This window comes from Vulpes vulpes, chromosome 15, assembly GCF_048418805.1.
Source record: "Vulpes vulpes isolate BD-2025 chromosome 15, VulVul3, whole genome shotgun sequence".
Classification (NCBI taxonomy): Eukaryota; Metazoa; Chordata; class Mammalia; order Carnivora; family Canidae; genus Vulpes; species Vulpes vulpes.
The window spans coordinates 67,619,877-67,643,809 of NC_132794.1; the positions used below are offsets into that span (position 1 = coordinate 67,619,877).

The 23,933-nt window shown below is 38.8% G+C and overlaps 1 protein-coding gene across 1 annotated transcript in view; it reads left to right on the top strand.

The window, feature by feature from the left end:
- The window catches only part of RAB8B (RAB8B, member RAS oncogene family), a 62,229-nt gene extending 40,019 nt beyond the window's left edge, over nucleotides 1–22,210 (top strand). The window contains exons 2-8 of the mRNA XM_026003559.2: nucleotides 6,658–6,718; nucleotides 9,431–9,491; nucleotides 11,518–11,595; nucleotides 12,506–12,595; nucleotides 13,787–13,852; nucleotides 16,934–16,984; nucleotides 17,790–22,210. Of these exons, the coding sequence (XP_025859344.1) occupies nucleotides 6,658–6,718; nucleotides 9,431–9,491; nucleotides 11,518–11,595; nucleotides 12,506–12,595; nucleotides 13,787–13,852; nucleotides 16,934–16,984; nucleotides 17,790–17,882 (500 nt within the window). The 3' untranslated portion in view covers nucleotides 17,883–22,210. The remainder of the gene's footprint in view (nucleotides 1–6,657; nucleotides 6,719–9,430; nucleotides 9,492–11,517; nucleotides 11,596–12,505; nucleotides 12,596–13,786; nucleotides 13,853–16,933; nucleotides 16,985–17,789) is intronic.
- Nucleotides 22,211–23,933: the final 1,723 nt, after the last annotated feature.

Sequence of the window (23,933 nt, forward strand, 5' to 3'; positions counted from 1 at the left end):
AGGGCAAAAATGCACCCAGATCACAGCGAGTCTGAAGGTCGGGACAACTGGCTTGTTCCAGAGTTGTGAAGGCCAGGAGTGGTCCTTCTTCATACTTTTTCCACACTGCAGCACAAAATCAGGGCAACCTCCCTGTGCTCTTGAAACAGAAAAGATCGTTAGTAAATAAACATCTGTTGGCTGACTAATTTGACATCAGTGTAAAATAATTTTGTCAATCTGTTCCCTCTCTGTGTTAAATTATATCTAATTTGTGGAGTGACAGGTGGCCCAGTACTGCTCACTCCAAGATCTGTTAACTATAGACTTAGGTCAAGTTCAAAGATTCCTTCCCTCTGTTCTACTGGCCAGGCCCTCTCTTCAGCTGCTTCCAACCACACTGCTGGTTTCTGAGAAATAGCTGATAAGCAGTGCTTTAGGCAACTGCTCACGCCAGGTTCCTCCCCAGAGCCTCACTGCCAGGTCTTTGCCTGTTCTTGTTAACTTGGGGCGCCCCAGACAATGCAGAGGCCTCAAGTACAACTTTACCTTCCCCTGAAAGGTGCAGGGCACAGTTCCCCACCCCCATCCTGAGGGGGAGGGAGGATATCCTCTTCCTTCACCCACTGGAATGGAAAATCAGAACTCCCTTGTTCCTTTCCTAGAGTGCCACTCCCAAGTGACCAAATGTGTATTCTTTCATTATTCTTAGCCCAGATAGAACCTTCTTTTTCCTCCAGGAAATGCCCCTGAACTCCCTGCTTGAAATCTAAATGGCCAGCACTCCTTGCTACCCTAAGCCCTCACTTTCTGAACTTGATCTAATCTTGCTATCACCCACACCCAGTCACCAGGGGCTCATAGGCCCTCTGTATATTGAACAACGTGGGAGTGAGGTAGTGTCTGCTTTCTCCCCCCACCCTGCCCTTGACTCACTCCCACTAAATGTTTTAAGTTGCCTTTCCTCTAAATCTGGTTTCGTTTTTCTACTGTCATGAGTGTCTTCAGATGTCATTTCTTTCAAATAACTACTTATTGCTTCTTAAAAATTAGGAAAAGTTTCAGGCATACAAAAGTGTACCTAATATAAAACAGTCTCACATCCAGGTACCACCACTCAGTTTTAGAAATAATATATGATAAAATTGAAGTCCCCCTGAACCTCTCGTTAATCACCTCTTCTATTTCTTTTCAGAGGTAGCAGCTATACTGATTTTGTTTTTTTTGGGGGGGGGGGTTATTTGTTGTTTTTTCTTAGGATTTTATTTATTTATTCATGAGAGACACAGAGAGAAGGCAGAGACACAGGCAGAGGGAGAAGCAGGCTCCCTCGTGGGGAGCCCAATGTAGGACTCGATCCCGGAACTCCAGGATCATGCCCTGGGCCAAAGGCAGACAGATGCTCAACCATTGAGCCACCCAGGTGTCCCTGTACTGATTTTGTTAATAGTCCTTCTTCTGGATGTTTTTATACTTTAATTTCACATGGATGTATATGTAAATGATACATACCATGATTTTTGGTATTTTTGAAATTCTATAGGAATGGTTTGAGTCTGGGAAATTTCTGCAGTTGGCTTTTTTCAGTTCATATTATGTTCTTAGATGCCCGTGTGTTGATAAATGTGACTCCTGTTCACTGCTCCTGGAATCCCCTGTGTACCAAGGTACTCTCCGACTCAGGGATGTTCTCTTTGTTGCTAGTGATTTGCTGTGGACTCTTAAAGAGCAGGCCTCCCCCAGGGAGACATGGACATCTGTACACGCCTCTTTGTAAGGCCTGATCTTTAAATGCCAGGTTTGATTTTTGACTCCCTTTTGAGTAAGTCTTTGTGAAACTGGTTAAGTTGCTGTATCAGCCTGGGCCTCAGTTTTCTTAGGCACACAGGGAGGACCGAACTAATAAACCTTCTCTGAGGTTCTTTCCAAGCCTAGAATTCTATGATTCCTTTCCAGCTTGCTTCTCTGCCTCCTTATAGTGCATAATGTATATTGGTTATGAGCTACTGTTTAGCGTGAGAATCAGTTCAGAAAAAGAGTGTGTGTGTGTGTGTGTGTGTGTGTGTGTGTGTGTGTATTTAAATTCAAAATGAAAATGACTTGGAGCCCCTTGGGAATGTTTTCTTACAATGTAGGTTTCCTATTTTATTGACTAGATAAATATTAATGACAAAACTGGCTCTACTTTAAAGCCATTAAAATGTTAATATTGGGGCATATTCCAGTAAACATGGAAGCAGTGTTGGAGTCTTCTCTCCTGAGCATAGATGTTGGGCTGTGTTGCCAGCTGGGCAGGCTGCATGAAGCCTGGTGGCTGATGGATTGCTCATGAGTTGGGATGACTCAGGGTCGTCATTTTGAACATGAGGTATCGAATTATGTGCTGCCAAGAAATGATGCTTTCTAAACGATTATTGAAATATGAAGAGCTTTTTTTTTTTTTTTACCCTAAGCATAATGCCCTTCAGAAGCTGTGTTTTTGAGATTGTATAGTCCTTTAAATTAAAAAAAAAAAAAAAAAGTTGCTCCCTTCTTGCCAGAATGTGCTGTGGTTCTTGTTGCTGTTGATATGATAGCCCCCTCCTTCTTTGCAATCTCTGATCATCTGAGGCTAGGGCACAGGCCAGAGCTTTGGAACTATAGTCTCAGGGACTCTTGGGCAGTGAAGTTCGTGGTTTAGTGCAGAGATATTGTGGCAACTACCTGGGTTGCTCATTATTTTTATTTTTATTTATTTTTTACTTCATACTTTCTGTTTGTGGCTAACCACTAGATGAAGTAGTAGAGTTATCACCAACCTAGTAACATACATGTTAGGGTAGTAGTGATAGCTGTTATGATTTGTCCATTTCATATAGCTATGAATATAAAATTTTACTAATTGATAGATTGGAGTATTTTTCCAACAGACGCTATGACTGATTCAACAGCTTTTCATACTCTCTCCTATTTTTAGCAGTCCTATGGGTCAGGGAAGTGACCCAGCTCAAGGGATGGGTCTTGATTAATCTAAATTTAGGGATGAGTTTAGATTAATCCAATCTTGGTGACTGCCCATGGCTGTGATTGGTTCCAAAACTCAGCATTAGGTCCTAGGACATGACATTCTCATAGTTACAATTCTAGAAATGAAACATGAAGGAAAGGTTGCTGGAGGCCCTGGGGAAACATTTCCTCACTTTGAAGTGAGAGGTGCAGGAAGATGATATCTTTTCTTCTCAGTATTGTTGTTGTGGTCAGGAACCGTTATCAGTCAGGGGATGAAATTGATAGTCCCAAAAGGGTAGAGCCAAAGGAGGTACAGAGAAATGAGCCGGAACTACTGGATTGAGCCATCCCTGAACCTCAGCTCACCACTGGGCCTATTCTATGAGTCAACAAATTACCGTAAACTAGTTTGATTTGAAGTTGCTATTATTTGCAGCAGAAAGTATCCTAATTGATAGAATTACATTACTATATTATAACTGTTTATTCTAATTCTGGAGTAGTCTCAGGAAGTTATCTTTTCTTTAAATTTTAAAGTAAATGTTAATCCAAGGCGCCTGGGTGGCTCAGTCGCTTAAGCATCTACTTCTTCTCAGTTCATGATCCCGGGGTCCTGGAATTGAGCCCCACATTGATTGGGCAGCAGGCTCCTTGCTCAGCAGGGAGCCTGCTTCTCCCTATCCCTGGCCTGGCACTCCCCCTGCTTGCGCTCACTCGCTCTCTCTGTCAAATAAATAAATAGTTTTGTTTTCTTTTAAGTGAATGTTAATCCACCATGTGGTCTACTGATGTTATTGTTTAATTAATGTAAAGATCTTGATTTTCATATTGTAGTAGATTTCTTAGCAGGCTTACTATTGTCACTATAGTGTACTAAAAAAACTTTGAACTTAAAAAGGTGTTCTTAGTTCTCCCCACACCTAGTAGAATGTAACCTTTACTTACTTACCTAAGAGTATTTAACCTTTTATTATCTACCGTATACGTGTTTCTCTATGCAGTCTAACTAGCAAAGAGAGGATGGACGGACCCCTTGCTTAATTTGAGAGCAATTCAGAGTAATATGTTAACAAAACCAAATAGCACAGGAAGAAACCAGGACTTGCCATGTCAGGGATGGACATAGCCGAGTTGAGAGCTGAGAGAGAGGCCTGGGGAGGACCCATGGGTAGAGTGAAGTCCTTAGGGAAGCCGGCAGAGCCAGGTGAGCCAGGTGGCCATGCACATGCAGAGAGGAGGAGGTGTGGGGCCAAACAGGGAGGTGTGTGGTGGCCCTTGGAGAGAGGCCCTGAGGGTGACTGTCAGGAGAGCAGTGCCTCTGAGAGGCTGTATTGCCAGGCAAAGGAAGTTGGACCCACAGCTTCTTAAGTATCCCGGTGCCAATACCACAGAGATTGTGAACAGTTATTCTGGCAGTGGCGTGCAGGGAATTTAGACCAGGGAAAGATGTTGGCACAGAGTCCTGGGAAGCTGTTACCACAATTCATGCATCAAGTGATAAGAGCTGCAGGATAATAGCATCTGAATATGTAATATCTTACATTTATATGGAATTTCAGAGTTCCCAAACCACGTTTAAACACGTTATCTAATTTATCTAATTAGGTCCCCCTCCTTTTTTTAATGGATGAGGATACAGAGGTTCAGTGCAGTTAAGCAACCTCCCAAAAGTTGTCAATGACAGAACCCAATCTACAGTCTAGGTCTTTGAGTTTCAGGTCCAGTGCTTTTCGATAATAATATAAATGGCATTTTTCATTTTTATTTTTTATTTTTTAAAAGATTTTATATATTTATTCATGAGACACAGACACACACACACACACACACACACACAGGCAGAGGGAGAAGTAGGCTCCATGCAGGGAGCCCGATGCAGGACTCGATCCTGGGACCCCAGGATCACGCCCTGGACTGAAGGCAGGCGCTAAACCGTTGGGCCACCGAGGGATCCCCCCATTTTCCATTTTTACGAAATTTAGGTTGTACTGTTTTGTCTATCAGCTGGCTCCTGACAGCAGTGTAAACAAAAGCTAAATACCACAGCTCCCAACTCTTCTAAACATTGAAAACTTCTGAATAGTGAAAAGATGGTTAAGTATCACAGATAAAGGTAGAACTTCCTCAAATTAGAGAAAGGTAACCCTTCTAACAAATATAAAAAAACAAGAGACTGGGTCTGTAGAAAATTTCCTAAATGTTTTTAAATGAATGAAGAGTGTCTGAGACTTTAGGGAGCCTCCAAGTGGCAGCTTTTATGGGTGCTATCAATATTTACATGTAGAAACATTGTAGTAACATAGCTGTTGAAGGCTTTTCTCCCCCCACCCCAGCCCCCCAAGAACTGCATTTAGTGTTTAAGTCAGTTTAGCGGATATGTAATTGACATATTTTCTTGAAATGTCCTGGAAACCACTTTTAAGGGGCTCTGGACAGAATACAAAAGAATAGAAAAAAAAATCTAAAAGCTGAATAGCCAGATGATAAGGATTTAGCAAATTGCTTCCAGTTGTATTCGTTAACTTGTCTCTTCAGAGAGTAGCAGCTTATTGCTGATAAGTGATAGAGCGTTCTGATGTTTGTCAAGGATTTTGTGGTTCTTTGTATTGAAATTGCTAAGCGAGTTTTGAACTACCATAGTGGGGGGGGGAGCAATTGTGGGAGGGTTGGACTTTTGACCCCCAAATGACTTTCACATGGTTCCTGACAGGCCTGCTTGAGTGCTACTTACAAGTTAGAATCACCTATTTTAAAATTAGCAGTGCACAGGTCCCACCCTTGACCAGCTAAGTTAGAATCTACGAAATTGGGTAAAGGAGCAGACCTAGTCATAAGTAGTTTTTTAAAGTTCTCCAGATAATTTTAAAGTTCAGCCATGGCTAAAAACTATTCTAGCTATTTCAGCTCCAGCCAGTAAGATGCAAGAAACGTTTATTAAAATGTACAAAAGAGGGACGCCTGGGTGGCTCAGTGGTTGAGCGTCTGCCTTAGGCCCAGGGCGTGATCCTGGAGTTCCAGGATCTAGTCCCACATCGGGCTCCTGCAAGGAGTCTGCTTCTCCCTCTGCCTTTGTCTTTGCCTCTCTCTGGGTCTCTCATGAATAAATAAATAAAATCTTAAAAAATATGTTTAAAAAAATAAATGTACAAAAGATACTTGCTGGCTGTATAAAATAAATACGCAGATTTTCCCATTCTTGAGCTGAAATAAGCAGGTTTGGGGGCTTGAGGTTTTGTTTTTTTCCTTAGCCAGTTGCAGATCCTAAAGAACACATGGAAGGAGATGGAGGAAGACATTGTAAAGAGGTCCCACGGCGATTTTTAGGGAAGGATGGGGCAGGAAAGGGGGTAGGAATCATTGTTTACATGTATTTCAGGAAGCAGAAAATATGGCATGTTCTCAGTCTATCTAAATTATGTAACTTTGAGGGATGTGATCCATTTGTATCAAAATAATGAAGCATATAATACATTGCATTTAACATGTGTGGGAATTCTTTGCAGAGTAATTAGCATTCCTTTCTTCAGCCTGTATTCAGAGGAAACATACCATTCACACCCTCTCTGTGTTCACATTTTCCAGTGCGTTGGAGAGCTTTTTTTTTTTCAATAGAAATCTTTGTCCTTTTCCTAATAAGACTTGGATTATATTTGGAGAAATTTAGTATTTCTTTCTTTCTTCTTCTGGCAGGAATTGATTTTAAAATCAGGACGATAGAACTAGATGGAAAGAAAATTAAGCTTCAGATATGGTAAGTAAAAAATAAAAATAAAAAATTATATACAAAGTTTCTACCTTAATCAGGAATTGAAAGTGGGAATTAAAATGTGAATTGTGGTGAGTTAGAGGTAACTTATGATAAATAAAACATCTATTCCTTATCCGAACCAAGGGGAAGTGGGTAACTATTCAAAGGTATCTCCACCAAGATTGGGAAGGTAAGGAATGATCTTACAGCTGAGAGAGATCTGAGACCTCATTCTTCCCAAACCCTAATTTTGTAGGGAAGGAAACCAAAATCTCAAGAGTGCATGCACTTTTTCATTGTAGTTGTTGCAGCTTTGAAATCAGATAAGGCAAGAGTAGTCAAGTGGTAGGAACCCTGAATGGGTTCTTCTATGGAAGTACAGATCTAGGTTCTAGGTTCTACCCCTGAACTGAGGGCTTGGGCCAATTGCTTCCCTTCTTAGGGCCTGTTTTTCCTCATTGGTAAATTGGTTGGTTAGCCTGAAGACATCTAAGTTCCCCTCCACATCTGACAGTTTATATTTTCGTGTTTCTTCTCTTTAAATAAAAAAATGGGGATCCCTGAGTAGCTCAGCGGTTTAGCATCTGCCTTCGGCCCAGGGTGTGATCCTGGGGTCCTGGGATCGAGTCCCACATCAGGCTCCCTGTATGGAGCCTGCTTCTCCCTCTGCCTGTGTCTCTACCTCTCTCTCTATCTGTCTCTCATGAACAAACAAATAAAATAAAATAAAAAATGAGGACCACTGAACTGATCCAGTGTGTAATGATGACAGCAGTAGACAAAGCTTAGAAATTTAGAGCAGCATAGATTAAGAAGCAGACAGGGCAAAATAGTAAAGTAATTTATATCAGCTTTTTCCTTAGGCTCTCTTTCTTCTTTGAATCTCAGAACCAGGCTAGAACTAGAGCATGATATTGAAATCCACTAGTCCTTCTTTTACAGAGGAAGAACTTAGGACTTAGAGTAGTTAAGTCCATCGGAGAGCATCTGTCTGGGTCAACGATAAAGCTGGGATAATGACCCAAATATGGAGCATTGTGTCAGCTTCATATATTAGCCTAGTATAGTGGTTCCCAGTATATTCGTTGGAAAACATGGTGAAGGTTACCATAGGTTTCCCTTTGCATCTATTGATATTCAGTAAGAGGCCAGATACTTTAAAGATACTAAAAAAAAATTTTTAAGGAGAAGCAAAGAGAATTTCTGACTGTGCTGAACAGTCCTGAGCATAGCACCAAGAAGCATTTCTAGGAGCCTGTGGGCAGTCAGCTAGCAGTCAGCTAATTAGAACTTAATATAACATCATAGCACTATTTATCAACACTCTCAACAGCAATAGACTCCATTCAGTTTTCACGGCCTACATTTAGTATGGCAGGGTTTTTCCTCCATCCTTACCGCAGAGCTGGTTCTAAATCAAGTAGTATGTTAGACCAAAATAGTTGGTTGGCTCAAAGTTACTTGGCATCTGTTTTCCCCATGATGTGTTTGCAATATACCAAACTCCGGTGCCCTGGGTATCTAATCCTGACCAGTGAGAGAATGACAAGATAAGATGAATACTGTGGTGGGAAGCCTGGCCCTGTCCTAAGCAGCTGAGACCTAAGATGCTTGAGGGTATTCAAGGTTCTGAGCTATTTAGTGGTTTAGTGGTAGGCCATAGCCTGCCTGAGCCTGTTACCTCTTCTGCAGAATGAGGATGGGGGTCCTACCACTATACTGGGCTGTGATGGGCATCACGTGAGCACAGATGAAAGTATTTTGTGAGGTATAGATGAATGTTAAGGCATTTATTAATGTTTTTGATTTGTTATATTTCCCTTGGGCCTCCATCTCTTGTTTGGGTTGGTATGCATCAGAATTATAGTATATTTCCACAAATGCCTCTCTCTCCCCTACAATTAAATTGTACAATTTAGTTTGCCTTAGTAGCACAGGGAGTGGTTGTGCGTGACAAATTTAGAATACTGATTTTCCCAGATACCAAAGAAATTTGACTCCCTTTAGAGGGATTGTTTCAATCAATGTAATGAGAAATTTCTGAATTTTTCCTAATGTATTTTAAGAGAATGCCATCAGCCAAAAAGCAAGAATACATGAAAGCTTATGTAATTTTGAGGTGGTGTTCATATTTTAATATCTTTGGAAACATTGTCAACCATTATGTGTGAAACTCCAGGCTCCCATTTAATCCCAGGCTCTATAACTGAAAAAGTTCTTGAGGAGATCCATTTGAGAGTGCTCTGCTGAGCAGAATTTACACAGTAGTAAGTCCAGCCCAAATGCTTGCTTTGTACAAAAATCAGACTTTCAGTCAAGAGAGCAAAATGCCTTAATCATTAGGCATTTATAAAAAGAATTATAACTACCGACAGGGATCCAAGAATTTAGAACTATTCTCTATTCTCTCCTACGTGTGTTTGACTAATAGAACATGCCAATTCCTAGCAGGGCCATGTATTTTCCTGTTGCTGCTTTTATCATGAAGGTCCAAGTTTCCCACCAGAGTCATTGTGAGCTCCTGACAGGCCCCTGTGGCCACCTCCGCCTCCAGCTCACAGACACACAGCAGGCTCTCCTGGTGTCCCATTCCCCTTTCCCTTGAAACCACTGCTTTTGTGAGCAGACCAGAATTCTATCCAAAGCTTAAGATTTCTCTTCAGTGATGCTGGTGATAACTTTTAAAACCACTCTCTCCTTTGTTTCAAATTTTAGGGACACAGCAGGCCAGGAAAGATTTCGAACCATTACAACAGCATACTATAGAGGAGCCATGGTGAGTGTGTTTAAGGGTTTTATAACTCTTCAAGTGAAAGTAAAACATGAATATTCATTTGTCAAGTTCAAAGGATCCAAGCTAGAGTCTGGTACAATGGGGGAGATAGGTTTGGGGATATGGAAACAAGACATTTAAAGGCTTTTTGTTGGTTTTTTTTTTTTAATGTTCTTTGTTTAGTAACTGCGTGTTTTGCCATTGGTCTTCATAATATTAATCAGGTAATTAACTTGTAGATGTTTTGGAACTCCTGCATATGTTCTGAGCGATTGTATAGTTTTACGAAAGCTGGGAGACCAGTTAAAGACAATGACAGTAATTCAGGTAAAGGCTAATAGATGAGAATATGAATAAGGCCATGCATGAGAGTTGGAGGGTCAGAATCGGGCGATATTGTGGTTGTCAGGCCTACAGGACTTAGTGACTCCCTGGCTATGAGGAGGTAACTCCCAGGGGTCTGCTTGGGCTGGCTGGCAGGGTTCTATTGCCCTTTAACAAAACGAGAATACAAAGAGGAAGACAAGACTTAGAGGGGACAAAGGCAAGCTTGTGTTTTACTCAGTTGAATTTTGGTGACCACATGGGACATTTGGGGGCTGCTATCCGGTCATTGGTCTTCAAAGCACATCTGACCCTGTCTATCTCTTTCATTTCATCATGCGCCCTTCTCCATCGGATCTGTGCACTCTTACCAAGCTGACTTGCTTTCACTCAGTCCAGTGAGTGGGCCATTCTGGTCAGCAGGATACTCACATTTCTGTTGTGTGTTGGTACGGTGGCTTTCCCTTTTGCCCAGTTCAAGTCTGCTCAGACCTAAGGTCTTGGCTTTACTGTCATTTTCTCAGGGAAGCCTTCCCTGACCACCCCATCCCCTCAACCAGATTAGATCGGCATTTGTACTCAAAACTCCCCATACTTCTTTATAGTAGTTGTCAATGTTATAACAAATTGAATAATTATTGGTTTATTGTTTTCTTTGCTAGCCGTCTATGAGAGAGGAAGGGGCCTTGTCTGTCTTCTTCACTGCGAGTAGCACAACGTATAGTATAAGGCACATAGTACGTGCTCACTAAATACTTGTTGAGTGGATAGACAGGTACATGTAGCACTTAACACAGGAGTGTGGTCTAGTGATAACAGATTTTGGAATAGTTAGCATACAAGTGTCAGTTGATATGCTTAGAAGATAAACCTTTTAGAAATAGAAGATATGATGGCCTTTAAAAATATGGTGACCATGCCTTTCCTTAAACCTGTATAACAAATGTATATTAATAAAAATGTATTATATTTTAAGTGTCTATGATTTATGTAGACAGTGACACTTTGAACAGCCCATATAAGAAATAATTTTTTTAAGTAAAAAAAGAAATAATTTTAAAGCAGTATGGATCTGATCTTAGTACAGGAGTAAGAAACAAGACATTTCTACTTGCAATAAACAAGTACACAACAGAAGTGATTATCTCTTTCTCTCATCACTATCTCTGTTTTAACTTAAACACTCCTTCAACTCTAGTTGGTGCTGATTCTTATCACATGCAGTCAGATATAAAAGGTGTATCACCTTTACCATAATCACTAATTCATTAAAGGTTAACAGTAGAAACATTTACAGACTATTTATTTACATGGTGTGATAGTGGAAGAATTTATTTATTTTTCCTTCTTTGTACTTTAAAATTTTTATTACAAATCCCTTTTAATTAAAAAGATAAAATAGGGATCCCTGGGTGGCGCAGCGGTTTGGCGCCTGCCTTTGGCCCAGGGCGCGATCCTGGAGACCCGGGATCGAATCCCACGTCAGGCTCCCGGTGTATGGAGCCTGCTTCTCCCTCTGCCTGTGTCTCTGCCTCTCTCTCTCTCTCTGCATGACTATCATAAATTTAAAAAAATTTTAAAAAAAATTAAAAAAAAAAGATTAAAGGACAAACAAAAGGTTTCTGGAGGGTAGGAGTACACCGACATTATATTCTATAACTTTAAGATATATGAAATACTAAATCAAGTTTTTTTTTCCTTACAGGGAATTATGCTGGTCTATGACATCACAAATGAAAAATCCTTTGACAATATTAAAAATTGGATAAGAAACATCGAAGAGGTATGTATGGGAGGAGAATGATGATAGTAGAGAGGAGTCCTGCTGGGTGCTTGCTAAGGGCTCCTTCTGTCTCTGGAAGCGGCAGCTGAGCTGCTGAGAAGTAGGGCATGGGCAGGTCAGGCCCTCTTGTTCTGAGGAGTACCACAGAGTGATCTCTGGTGCTGCCAGTCCAACCACTGTTAGACGGGGAGGTACAAAGAGAGGAGCAGTTTCACAGAATTTTAAACTTGGGCCAGATCTTGAAAATACTTTAATACAAGTCCCTAGGTTACACATGAGAAAACTGAGGCCAGAAAGAAGGGACTTGTGCTCCTATAGCTTTAGCATCTGACTCCCAGAAAGATATCTCTTTATTCTAGCAACTTATCATTTTTCCTTTCTAACATTTTCTCCATCGTAGATATTTGAAATTTGTTTTAATTCCAGGTTGATTGGTATTAAGATTTTTTTTTTATGTCTTTGACATTACAGAAAGAAATCTGACTTTAAAGTCATTTTGTACACATTTATATTAACTTACATGATTTAATATTTTGTGTAGTTCAGAATCCAGAATACTTTCTCCACTGGCTCACTCAGTACTATTTTCTTTTCTTCTTTGTCCCAAACTAATATTTGGAAGTTTTGTTCTTGGATAACCATAGATTTTATTTCTGTTTGTTCATGTACAAAAAAAAAAAGCCTGAAAATGGCTGCAAGCCTTTGGGGGAAAAGTTTGCATAGGCTCTTTGCTGTAGCTTTTCCCTCCTCCCATCTTTTAAATTTTTCTCTGCATGAGGCCTTGTGTTGAGCAAAAGATTATTTGTCTTATTATTAAATTTATGGATGTTTCTGACAGGTTAGGATTTGTTTATTGAATAACTGTGTTTTGCTCAGGCTGTTTTTATAACACACGATTTTCTCCTTGCAGCATGCCTCTTCAGATGTTGAAAGAATGATCCTGGGTAACAAATGTGATATGAATGACAAAAGACAAGTGTCAAAAGAAAGAGGAGAGAAGGTAAATTTGAACCGAATGCATGAAGATTGGAATCTATTCACACGAAGCATTTATTTCCTTAGTATTACTTAATTATTGATTTCAGTGTGAAAATTATCTGTATTTTAATCCTTTAAAAAAACAACAAAGAGATGTAATCCATACTTGAATGGTATGAATTAGTATTCAAGATCCAGCTCCATATACTGTGTAGTCATGACTCATTCCTGAAGAATTTGCTGTTTTCTGGGAGATACAAATTGCTCCTTTTTCAAATTCCTGCAGCTTTAGAGTTCAGGCTCTTTTCTTCCACATCTGTGTGAAAATGCCCAGTTTTAAAGATCAAGTAAATCATTCTCTTCAAATAAAAGTAATAAGATAGGAGAAATTTAAACAGTAATCATTTCCAATTCATTATTTTTTTCCTAAGAATATTTTACTCCATATTAGATTTATGTCATTATGGATAAACTACTTTAAGTTACCAAACTGTGGGTGTCATTTATAGGCATTTCTCTATTTTGTTATCCTGAAAAATAGCAAGAGTGTATTACATGTACATATTTACTTCCATGACATTTTTCTAAATTAGCTTAGAGGCTTCAGTTTTTAAATCTTGGAATTTTGCTTTAGCCTTTTTTTAGTGATATATGCAATATATATTTTGTTTTTAAATCTGTCTGCAAAGTTTTTTCCCTTAAGAACATTCATTTAATCTTGTTATTTTAAATGAACTGGGAGCTTTTTGGAGTAGATAGAAATAGAAACTAAATAAAAACAAAAAGCAGTGCGTGCTCAGTATTTAAAGCTTTCATTCTTTTATGTACCAATTTATTAAAAAATAATAGGTCAGTATAGTAACTATTGGATAGTTGTACTTTGGGTCCAGGTAAAAGGGATCAGTGAATCCCCAATTAATGATAAGAGCGGGTATGTGTCTCATGGTTTTTTTTGTAAATATATTAGAGAGCTAAAGTATAATAGAAAAAAAGAATTACTTAAGTTATGTTTTGAGTTGAAGTGCTGCCATTTTATTTATGATGATTAAGTGAGATGTCTACATTTCAAACATAGAAAGCAAAGAAATTGTGGACCACAAGAGTTCTCCACTAGATCCTCTACCTTTGAGACTTTGAACAACCTAGAAGATGGAAATGCTTTTTATATACTGAAGTAACTTGAATGGAATTTAAATGTCTGTTTGCCTTTCAGTTAGCAATTGACTATGGGATTAAATTCTTGGAGACAAGTGCAAAATCCAGTACAAACGTAGAAGAGGTAAGAAGGAAACTTTCCATGATTTATTATGTGGTAGCATTAGAGCTTAGGTCTCTGTGTTCAAGTGGTTCTCCAAGACTTGTCATCTTCTTAGTGAATGCCTTCTGTGAGCTCCACCTCCATTTTGTGAACTTTTATGCTTCTAACTTTTATTGTGGACCCAGGTTGTTGAATTTCTAGCACCCAGCTCCCACGTGGGCTATAGGAGATTGCTCAGTTAAGATTCACTGAACAGAAGGTAGAAGGTCCTTCAAGTTCAGCTTTGACCTTTGTTGGGGAAGCCAGAAATCCTGTACTTGCCGACCAAGCACTGTGTTCTGCTTATTTATCATGGTTCATGTCATCCTTTAGTAGCCTATAGCGGGAGAATCTTAATTACTTTCATGTCTGTACTCTCTCAGGAGAGAATTAAACTGATTATTTAATAGATTCCCTTAGATTAAGCATGACAAATTGTAACACAACAGCCGTTAGTAGAAATAAGCATGTTTATCAGAGATTAGTTTTTTTTTTTAAAGATTTTATTTATTTATTCATGAAAGACACACAGACAGAGAGGCAGAAACATAGGCAGAGGGAGAAGCAGGCTCCCCGCAGGGAGCCTGATGTGGGACTCGATCCCAGGACTAGGATCATGTCCTGAGCCGAAGGCAAGAGCTCAACCACTGAGCCACTCAGGCATTCCTATCAGAGACTAGTTTTAATAAATTTTCAGTAAGTGAACTGTTAAAGACAACCAAATCATCCAGAGTCTTCTAAGAATAGATTTTCTTTACAAAGGGCAGAATTGTTGATAATATTTTCTTTCTTTAAAACATTTTATAGGGGTGCCTGTGTAGCTCAGTCAGTTAAGCGTCTGCCTTTGGCTCAGGTCATGATCCCAGGATCCTGGGATCGAGCCCTGTATCAGGCTTTCTGCTCAGGGGAGAGCCTGCTTCTCCCTTTCCCTCTCCCTCTGCCTGCTGCTCACCCTGCTTGTGCACACACGTGCTCTCTTTCTCTCTGTCAAATAAAATCTTAAAAAATATATTTTAAACTGGTTGTAAAAATGATACATGTGTGTTAATACATATAATTCAATAAACTGTAATATTAGTGGTTTTGTAGACATTCAATTTCTTAGGTTACTCACCATTTACCATAACATTATGGCTAAAAAATCGAGATTTAAATTACTTTATTGGCTAGGGCACACTGATCCGAACTTTTTCTTTGTTTTCAATAACTAATACTAATTTTTCAGATTGGCTAATGGATGTTAGGAAACAGGAAGCTTCTGTTGATTTATTTACACAAGCATAGATAAGCAGAAAAATACTTCCTCCTGCTTACCACAAAAGGATTTCCTTCTGTCAGAAAGAGGGGAGCCTCTTAAGTAGAAGTAGGAGAAAATTTGTTCACTGAGATGGCCTAGATGGGGTTGCTCTCACAAAGTGAACTCCATACCCTGGCTTGATGGAGCAGGCTTAGTCTCTGTGGCTGTACCCTGATCACAATCTGTGGCTTACAGAGAGCTTTGAGTTATGGAAGTACAGAGCGGGGAGGTGCCCAAGCTGCTTATTTTGACCGGTATTCGACAGAAATTAGGACTTTTCCCAGAGCTTTATTTTAGTGTATTTAGCTTTTCATAAAAACTGGGATCAGCTTCTTTAGAAATTTAGATTCAGAGGTGACCAGTGTGACAGTAGAACACTGATAGTAAGTGATAATAGTGGTTATCATTGTTTCTGTTCGACTTGATTGGACATAATCTTATGCTGAACATCTTTGGGGGCATCAGGAATGGTTGGGGACAAAGAGACTGACAGTTATGGGTTTAGCATGGGGACAACTGAAGATTCTTTAAGAGTTTTGGCTCTGTAAAGGTCGCTTGCCTGGCACACTCAGTGGAGCATGCAACTCTTGATCTTGGGGTTGTGAGTTCAAGCCCCACACTGGGTGTAGAGATTACTTAAAAATAAAATCTTTTTAAAAAAAAGTTTTGGCTCTGTAGAAACAAAGTAGAGATGGTAGGTTTAAAAAAATGTTTGGTCTGGGTCAAGAGGCACTAGGTACAAAATGTCACTGAGATTAATCAGATTTGTCCTATTTGAACTGATTTCCACAGTGAGGAATTTAGCTGAGCTAAGACAGAAGATGATATAATTCTCAGATACAAGAATGAAAACAATTTGAAAGAGAGGAGATTGGGGATAAAAGATAGAGATTTTTGTGAAAATGGATTCTAAAACTCTAGAGTAGTACATAATTATTCATTCAATTATTGAACAGAGATATTCAGCATCTCGAAAACAAGGCACTGTGCCCTGCTTTGAGGACCTGGGGTGACTGAGAGCCTCTGCCCCCCTACCCCCAACCCTGGTGCTTTTGGTGTACTGAGGAAGCCACCTATGACTCAACAAATGTCACGTTAGGAACCTGTGCTATATATAATGTGCAGAAAATATTTGATGACTGAATGAATGTCAGTGTTTTTTTTTTTAATTTTTAGTTTATTTTAGAGAAAGAAAGAGCATGGATGTATGAGTAGGGGGAGGAGCAGAGGGAAGAGAGGGAGAGGGAGATAATCTCCAGCAGACTCCAGAGCCTGACTCTGGGCTCAGTCCCACAATCCCAAGATCAAGGCCTGATCTGAAACCAAGAATCAGATGCTCAACTGACTGAGCCACCCAGACGCCCCATGACTGACAGTTTTGTGATATCATTGAAAAATAAGATACAGTATTCACATGTGTACTGTGATTAAGGTTCTGTTCTTTCTTAATTAAAAAGTATCAAATGTGGGCAGCCCGGGTGGCTCAGTGGTTTTGCACTGCCTTTGGCGTAGGGGGTGATCCTAGAGACCCTGGATCGAGTCCCGTGTTGGGCTCCTTCATGGAGCCTACTTCTCCCGCTGCCTGTGTCTCTGCCTCTCTGTCTGTCTGTCTCTCTCTCTCTCTCTCTGGGTCTCTCATGAATAAATAAATAAAATTTTTTAAAAAGCTATCAAATGTCTTATAATGAAATAATGAAAAAATTCTACATTTCTACTTAAGACTATATTATAAATATTTATTAATACAATTTTTGGTTTACCTTTAGGCATTTTTTACACTTGCACGAGATATAATGACAAAACTCAACAGAAAAATGGTTTGTATCACTTATAATTTTTATTTGCATTATGCTATTTGTTAAATTTGTTCTCTTATTTTTGCTGTTTATTTATTTGATCAATAGGATAGGCCTGATGATAATATATTCACACTGACTCATTTCTTTCCTGACCCATATTCACCTGGTTGAAGCTTGATTCTTATTTCTATTTCTTCGAGTTTCTTTTAAACTGCAGCTGCTTCTGTTTTTTCATCTGACTCTTTAGGTGGTCTTTAATAGAATGTTGAACAGAATAATTAGATTAATAATGACATGAAATGATCTAGCTTGGTTTTCATGTGACAGATATTTGTATCTATGTATGAATACGATCTTAAAGTTGCTAAAGTTCACTTAAATTAGAAATGATGTCAGTGACGAATCATTAGGACCACCTTGAAAGTTTGTTTTCATCAGAATCCTGAATATAATTGTATACCTTACATTAGCAACTCTTTTTACCTCTGGCAAGAGTTTTGCCTATACCTGTATCTTAAAACATTGTTTCCATCATTAGCCTTGAAACTTAACACTCCATTGGCTGTAATTTCTCTGAACTGGAAATAGGAGCTTCCCATCTAATATATTATTAATATAAAAGATGCTATCCTAAAAATATTTTTCTCATCTTAATCCATTTCCAAAGATACTGACAACATCAAAGCCTGATGAGTTCCCTTTCTAATAAAATACTCTATGGAATACACATTTGTGGTGTGGTTTGATGCTTGTATGTTTTAAATAATTGAGATCAAACCACGAAACTTTTATTTCCTTGGTAACTTTATGTTCCCTTTTTTAGAATGACAGCAATTCATCAGGTTCAGGTGGACCAGTGAAAATAACAGAGAACCGATCAAAGAAGACCAGTTTCTTCCGTTGTTCACTACTTTGATGAACTCTTTCTGAGAGACTGCAGCACACCTAAAGGACCCTTTCCTGCTTCTCTGAAAGCACAGGTCAGCCAGCCTCAGAATCACACCACCCGGCTGCTGCTGAGAGCACCACTGAACCTAGACTTCCCGACACAGAATGCCACATGGTTTCCAGCCTTCTAGAAGGTCTATCAAGATAACAGGCTCCTTTTTTCAAACATGGAAGCAATGAAGTGGAGACACGCGCAGGACTTAACTTGTTTCTTCTTTGGTTTGTCCCAGAAAGCTGCTATCTTTTCTTTTTCACTTTGCACATCAGTGTTAGTCTGTCCCTGCTACAGCACAGTTTCAGACTCGGATTTGCACACTTTTGCCTCCTGAAGTTCCAGACAAATTTGTGCACTTGGGGATGTTTGAAAAAAGCAAAACATTTAAAGCAGAGGTTAATTTACTAAAATTAAAAGATGTTTGGTCTGGTTCGTGTGGCCAAATGTTATTGCATTGACAGAATTTTTTTAAGGGCTCTAATTTGTGATTTCCTTAAATAAGAATCATTGAATTCTGATCAGATTGATCTTAAAAATGTCCATCTATTCATCAGAGGCCACAATTCCTTTATTTCTTCAGGTAGTTTAGAGTTTTGCTTCATTCCTGACCTTTTTGCCAGAGAGTTTGGGTAGCTGATTAAGTCACTTTTTCATTGGCTACCTCTGTCTAATCAATAGAAGCTACATTTGGAAATTACCTTAATCTCACTTTTCCTGGGGTATTTACTATTTTTTCCTCTGTTTGACCAATTGTAACCACTCAGTTATCAAAAACATAATGTATTTGAACATTGTTGTCCGTTTCTAATTGTGAACTTCTTTTTTTTTTTTTTTTAATTGTGAACTTCTTGAGCTGATATTTTACATAGGCAGAGAGATGTACTATTTAGGTTTTATTTTAGCATCTTATTGTGGTTCTGTTATATGGGCATCGTAATATATGCAATATATTTTTTCTTAAGTTCACTCATTAGCTTGCCGGTTTCATTTGTAATACCCAATTCCTACTGTGATCCCTGTCTGCAAAAGTTAAGTATTAGATTTAGACTTTTTTTAATAGAAAATTTAACCTATAGGGAGAGAGAGACTAACTTGTTGATATAAATTTAATAGAGATAACTCTTAGTAATGGTGAACAGAATGATTTTTTATTGTTTTTATTTGGGCTTTTTTTTTTTTTTTTAAACAAAGGTAATTAGACCTAGTGCAGCCTCTAGGAAAAGTCTTGCCTTTTCGTTAGAGAAAATATGAGCAAGGTTTCCATTTTAAAACAGCTGTTTTTGAATGCGTAGAACCCAGTTCCATCTGTTCAGGTTCATTGTTATAGAACTCGGTCCAGTCATTTGGGCCAAAGCCAACCAAAAGCTTAGCTGCCTTTCTCGCCAGACACTGGTACTGGTATACCTTTTGTAGATGAAACCTTCACATAAGGAAAAAAATGGTATTTAGTGTTAACTTATGTGCCAAATTCAGATCATCTTGTCGTTGCTGTTATTCTAGCCTTTCAGCGTCATAATACAGAAGGGAGTGATGAATAGGTGATTAGGGAAATGAATCCTGTCAATAATTACTCTTCCTCTTAGGCCTTTTGTGTTTCATGAAGGTTACCATCATACCATCATGCTTGATAGTTTAGAGGGGAGATGAAAATGGAAATGGATTGTTTGTTACCACAGAGCATCGTGCTTCAGATTAAGACGTAGCGTTAGAATGCTTGGACCAGTCAAACCTTTACTACTTGTTTGAAAACTTTTGTACAGCTTAGTGGCGGCAGATAGACCAGAGCTAGTTTTAATGGATACACTAAACTTAATGTTGACAAATTTCAGCCTTCTTGATTCTTTTGTTTTGTTTTGTTTTTTGTATTTACCTATAGGCTTAAAGGCACCTGTTGGTATCCCAGTATAATCACTAGTTGCTTGGTTGGAAGTTGATTGTACATCTACCATTTTAAAATTAGATGCATTTTTGGAAAGGAAAAGTAATCTTAGAAACATCTTGTATTTACTAATTTTCTGAAAAAGATCCAAGCAGTTGAGCTTTCTGAACGGTAACGAAGTACTTTGTAAAAGGCAAGTGCTAGGACACCATGAATGAATGTAATCCTCCTAGTAATTTACCTCTGACTATTTGGTGTCTTAACACTTTGGTTTATATCTCAGGGGTTGTCTGCAAACCAAAACTGACATATTCTGTGGTTAGCTTTTTTTCTTTCTTTTTTGTTAAACACAGTGCTTTGCTTTTGTTTCATTCCTTCTCTCTTCTTTTGTCTTACGTGGGTTAATAATTAGTCTCCATGAAATTCCCTTTGAAAGAGCCTGTAAAAGTTAGAAGAGTCTAAAAGTGCTCTTTGAAGTAGCAGCAACTCGGGGGGGATACGCTCTGTTATATAGAAATAAATCGTCCTTGCTATTTTCTTACATTTAGCTTTGCTAAATTGTATATAATTTGAGCTAAGACCATAGGAAATTCACTTTCTGCATGGTAAAATGACCCAATAAATATTCCACTTTGCTTAATAATGTACATAGAGTGCATTATTTTTTCTATTGGTAGATGAATTTAGTGACAGATAACTGTCTGTTCCCTGCTGAAACTGAAGAAATCTAGTTTTGTGTGAACATGTTTGTGGTCTAATGGATAAGGTACATGAAGACTTTTGCAGCAGTATTAGTGGTTCGGTGGCTGCACTTTATTATCAGTGTGCTAATTTTTGACAATGATTGGACTAGACCTTTTCAAATAGAGTCTGAGGATATCAGACACTGAAAATGTGCTGTAACTCAGTAGCATGTAAACCAGTTGACTGTAAAACGTTTCACTGGGAATTTATTTTAGCTATGTTTTACTTCATACAGATTATGAGAAAATAATCCACCTGTGCATTGGTTAGGAGATGCCACAGGGTTTCTTACTATTTACATTAACATTTTGTGCAGTCTTTGTTATAAATGTTCAGAAGACTATACTCTTTACTTTGAAGGACTATTTTTTAATTATACCTCATTTAGCTAACTAGTATTCTAATACCTGGTAGAAAACCGGTGAGCCAGCCTTTAAGCATCCAACACCGTTTAGATTACATGTTTTGTTTTGGACTAAAGACATCATTGGAAAAGGTAGAAAATAGTTTACTCTAGAATAGAACATACATGTCATATCCACTAGTGCAAAAAAAGGTATGATCTCCCTGTCTCCATTAAGAAATTTAGCTGTGCAATATAGATGAACATTTGCAGAAATTTATAAGAGATTATAACTCCATTTTACAGATTCTGAATGCTGTGAATCTGTATTAAGACTTATAAACTTTTTCCTGTGAACAGTAAGTGATGCATTTAAGCAGACTTTTTTTTTGCTAATTCATGACTTAGATTTCTTTATAAATTTAGTACTTAATCTTTAAAGATGAGCTTCTAAGCTTCAAATTTTAAAACGGCATTTCATTATGTTGGTTTACTTATCTCAGATTTTAAGCACTCATTTCTGCTGTCAGGGTTTTTAGAATTTTTCTTTTAACAGAAAGGACATTCCTTTTTCCCTTCTTGTTATATCCAAAGAAGGGAGGGAAATGGAATGTCTAAAAATGAAGTTCCTTGTCCTAGAGGGACCTAGAGGGATAGGATATGCTAATAAAATTTTAAATCCCGGCACAATTTTACAGAGAATCAGTCTTTTTTTTAGACTAATAAAATTAATGGGAGTCCTGTTTAGGATGAAAAAATTCTAAATGACTGAACTCTACAGAAGTGAAAATTAGCAAATTAGTTTAAACTAGTTTAAACATCCCCATTAGTTTAGGGGTGTTTTCAAATTTTACTTCATTTTTTGAAATGCTTGTGCCATATGCAGTTACATTTCTTATTGCCAAGAACTAATAGAACTTCTTGTTTCATTTTCTTACCTTTTTAAAAATGTGAATTTATTATAATTCATTCCTATGGCCTTACAGATGGGTTTTATTTTGTTTGTTTGCAGCTGACACTGCAGTTCCTTTAGTGCAACATGCCATAAACTATTTGACTAAAATCATGCCCCTAATGGAAAATACCTAGTTTTTCCATAGAATTATCCTTCTGTGTATGTTTCAGCATATTTTATTTTTGCTTCAACAGCTTAATGTGAAAAGCTCCTGCAGATAAAGTGAACCTGTCATGTGGTTAATCTTGTTTAAGCCAATTCATTAACTGTATACTGATACTGATGCTGTGGTTTTGTTTTTTTTTTTTTAATGGATTTTATTCCAGGTGAACTTTTTTTTACAATAATGTTCGTCTAAAATAAAAACTACGTAATGAAAATACTCATGACTCTGAAATGGATTACACATTTTAAAAATGTTTCTTCAAATTTGCTCTGTGTGATTCAAACCCTGGTAGGCTTGAGATATTTTAGCAAACCTACCTGAGTTGTTTAAAGACTCAGAAAAATGGCCAGATCTCCTGCAAATATACGGAGGTGATTCTGTTACAGAGCTGCATCCTTAAAGTGATCATCCTTCCCTTCTTAGTCCTTGCAAGTTTAGTTTCTGTTGCTTGGTTTTGACTTTCAAATGCCATAGACTGAGGCCCCAGCCCTGTCACTGTTCTAACACTATGCACATTCCCAATCCTAGCCTTCTGCATTCATCCCCACTGCCATTTTGAACCTTCACTGTTCTTAAGCTTCCCACTTCTCTCCCTTTACTCTTGGTAGACAGGTCTTTCACCTCCTGCCTCTCAGAGAAAAGCATCAGTCAAAACAAAGGTCCTTAGCCACCTCTTCCTCCCTCACCTACTGCCTACCATGGGTTGGCGCCCAATGCCCCTTTCATCCTCACTCCTTTCTTTTGGAGCAGAAGCATCCCTTCTCTTCTGTGCCTTTCTCACCACTCCCTCTTCTCTGGACTCATCCTCCCACCTCTGCCCATCAGAGGACTCGCAGCTTTCTCTTCCACCTTCACACTCTTACCATGTGTTATGTGTTACTCCTGTTCCCTCAGCATCTAAGCAGCACTAACCCTCCAGCTCTTGGCCTTGTGTCTCTCTCACCCATTGCCCTTTGTCCTATTCTTGTTGTTGTAGCTAAGCTTCTCCAAAGAGTTGCCTACAGTTACCATCTTCACTTTTTCATTTTTCATTTATTCCTCAGCCTATTCCAGTTTAATTTCCACCTGGGCCACTTCACTGACATTGGCCTTACCGTGTGGCCTAGTAGCTAAAGTGGCAATTTTCAGTTCTTATCTCTTGGTTAACCTCTTGGCATTTGACTGGGTATCTCTTCTTCCCAGAAATGTTCTCTTAGCTTCTGTGACAGTATTCTCCTGATTCTCCACTTTTCCAAAAATAATTTCATCCTTTTTAATGGCTCTGAAATGCTCTTACCTTCTGTGATCGGCTGAATAGTGGCCCCAAGGATGTTCATGCCCTAATCCCTGGAAGCCATGAATGTTACTCTGCATAGCAAAAGGGACTTTACAGATTTGGTCTAATAATTAAGGCCCTTGTAGTGGGGGATTGTCCTGGATTATCCCAGCAGAGGACATGTAATCCCAAGGGTTTATGGGAGAGAAACAGGACGAATTGGAATCAGAAGGAAACTATGTGGTGACAAAGAGGGAGAAAAGGTGTGATCATGTAGGCGGGTGAGCCAAGGAATGTGGATAGCCTCTGGGATCTGGAGAAAGGAAGGTAAGAAATTCTTTCCTAAAGTCTCCAGAAGGAACCAGCCTGACTTTGACACCTTCGCTTTAGACTGTAAAACTCATTTCATAATTCTGCCCTCCAGAACTCTAAGAATTTAAATTTGTGTTGCTTTAGGCCACCAAATTTGTGATTATTTGTTACAGCAACAATAGGAAACTAACAGGGCTTTCAAGTTTGTATCTCTAGCCCCAGCCTCTGCAGACAGGCAGACTTCCAAGTTGATCTACCTATTAGACATCTCCCCTGGGATCTGCTACAGGTATATCAAACATGTCTAAACTCAAACTCTACTCTCCATCCTTCCCCTCCCCAGCACTTCCCACCAACCCTTAAACCCAGA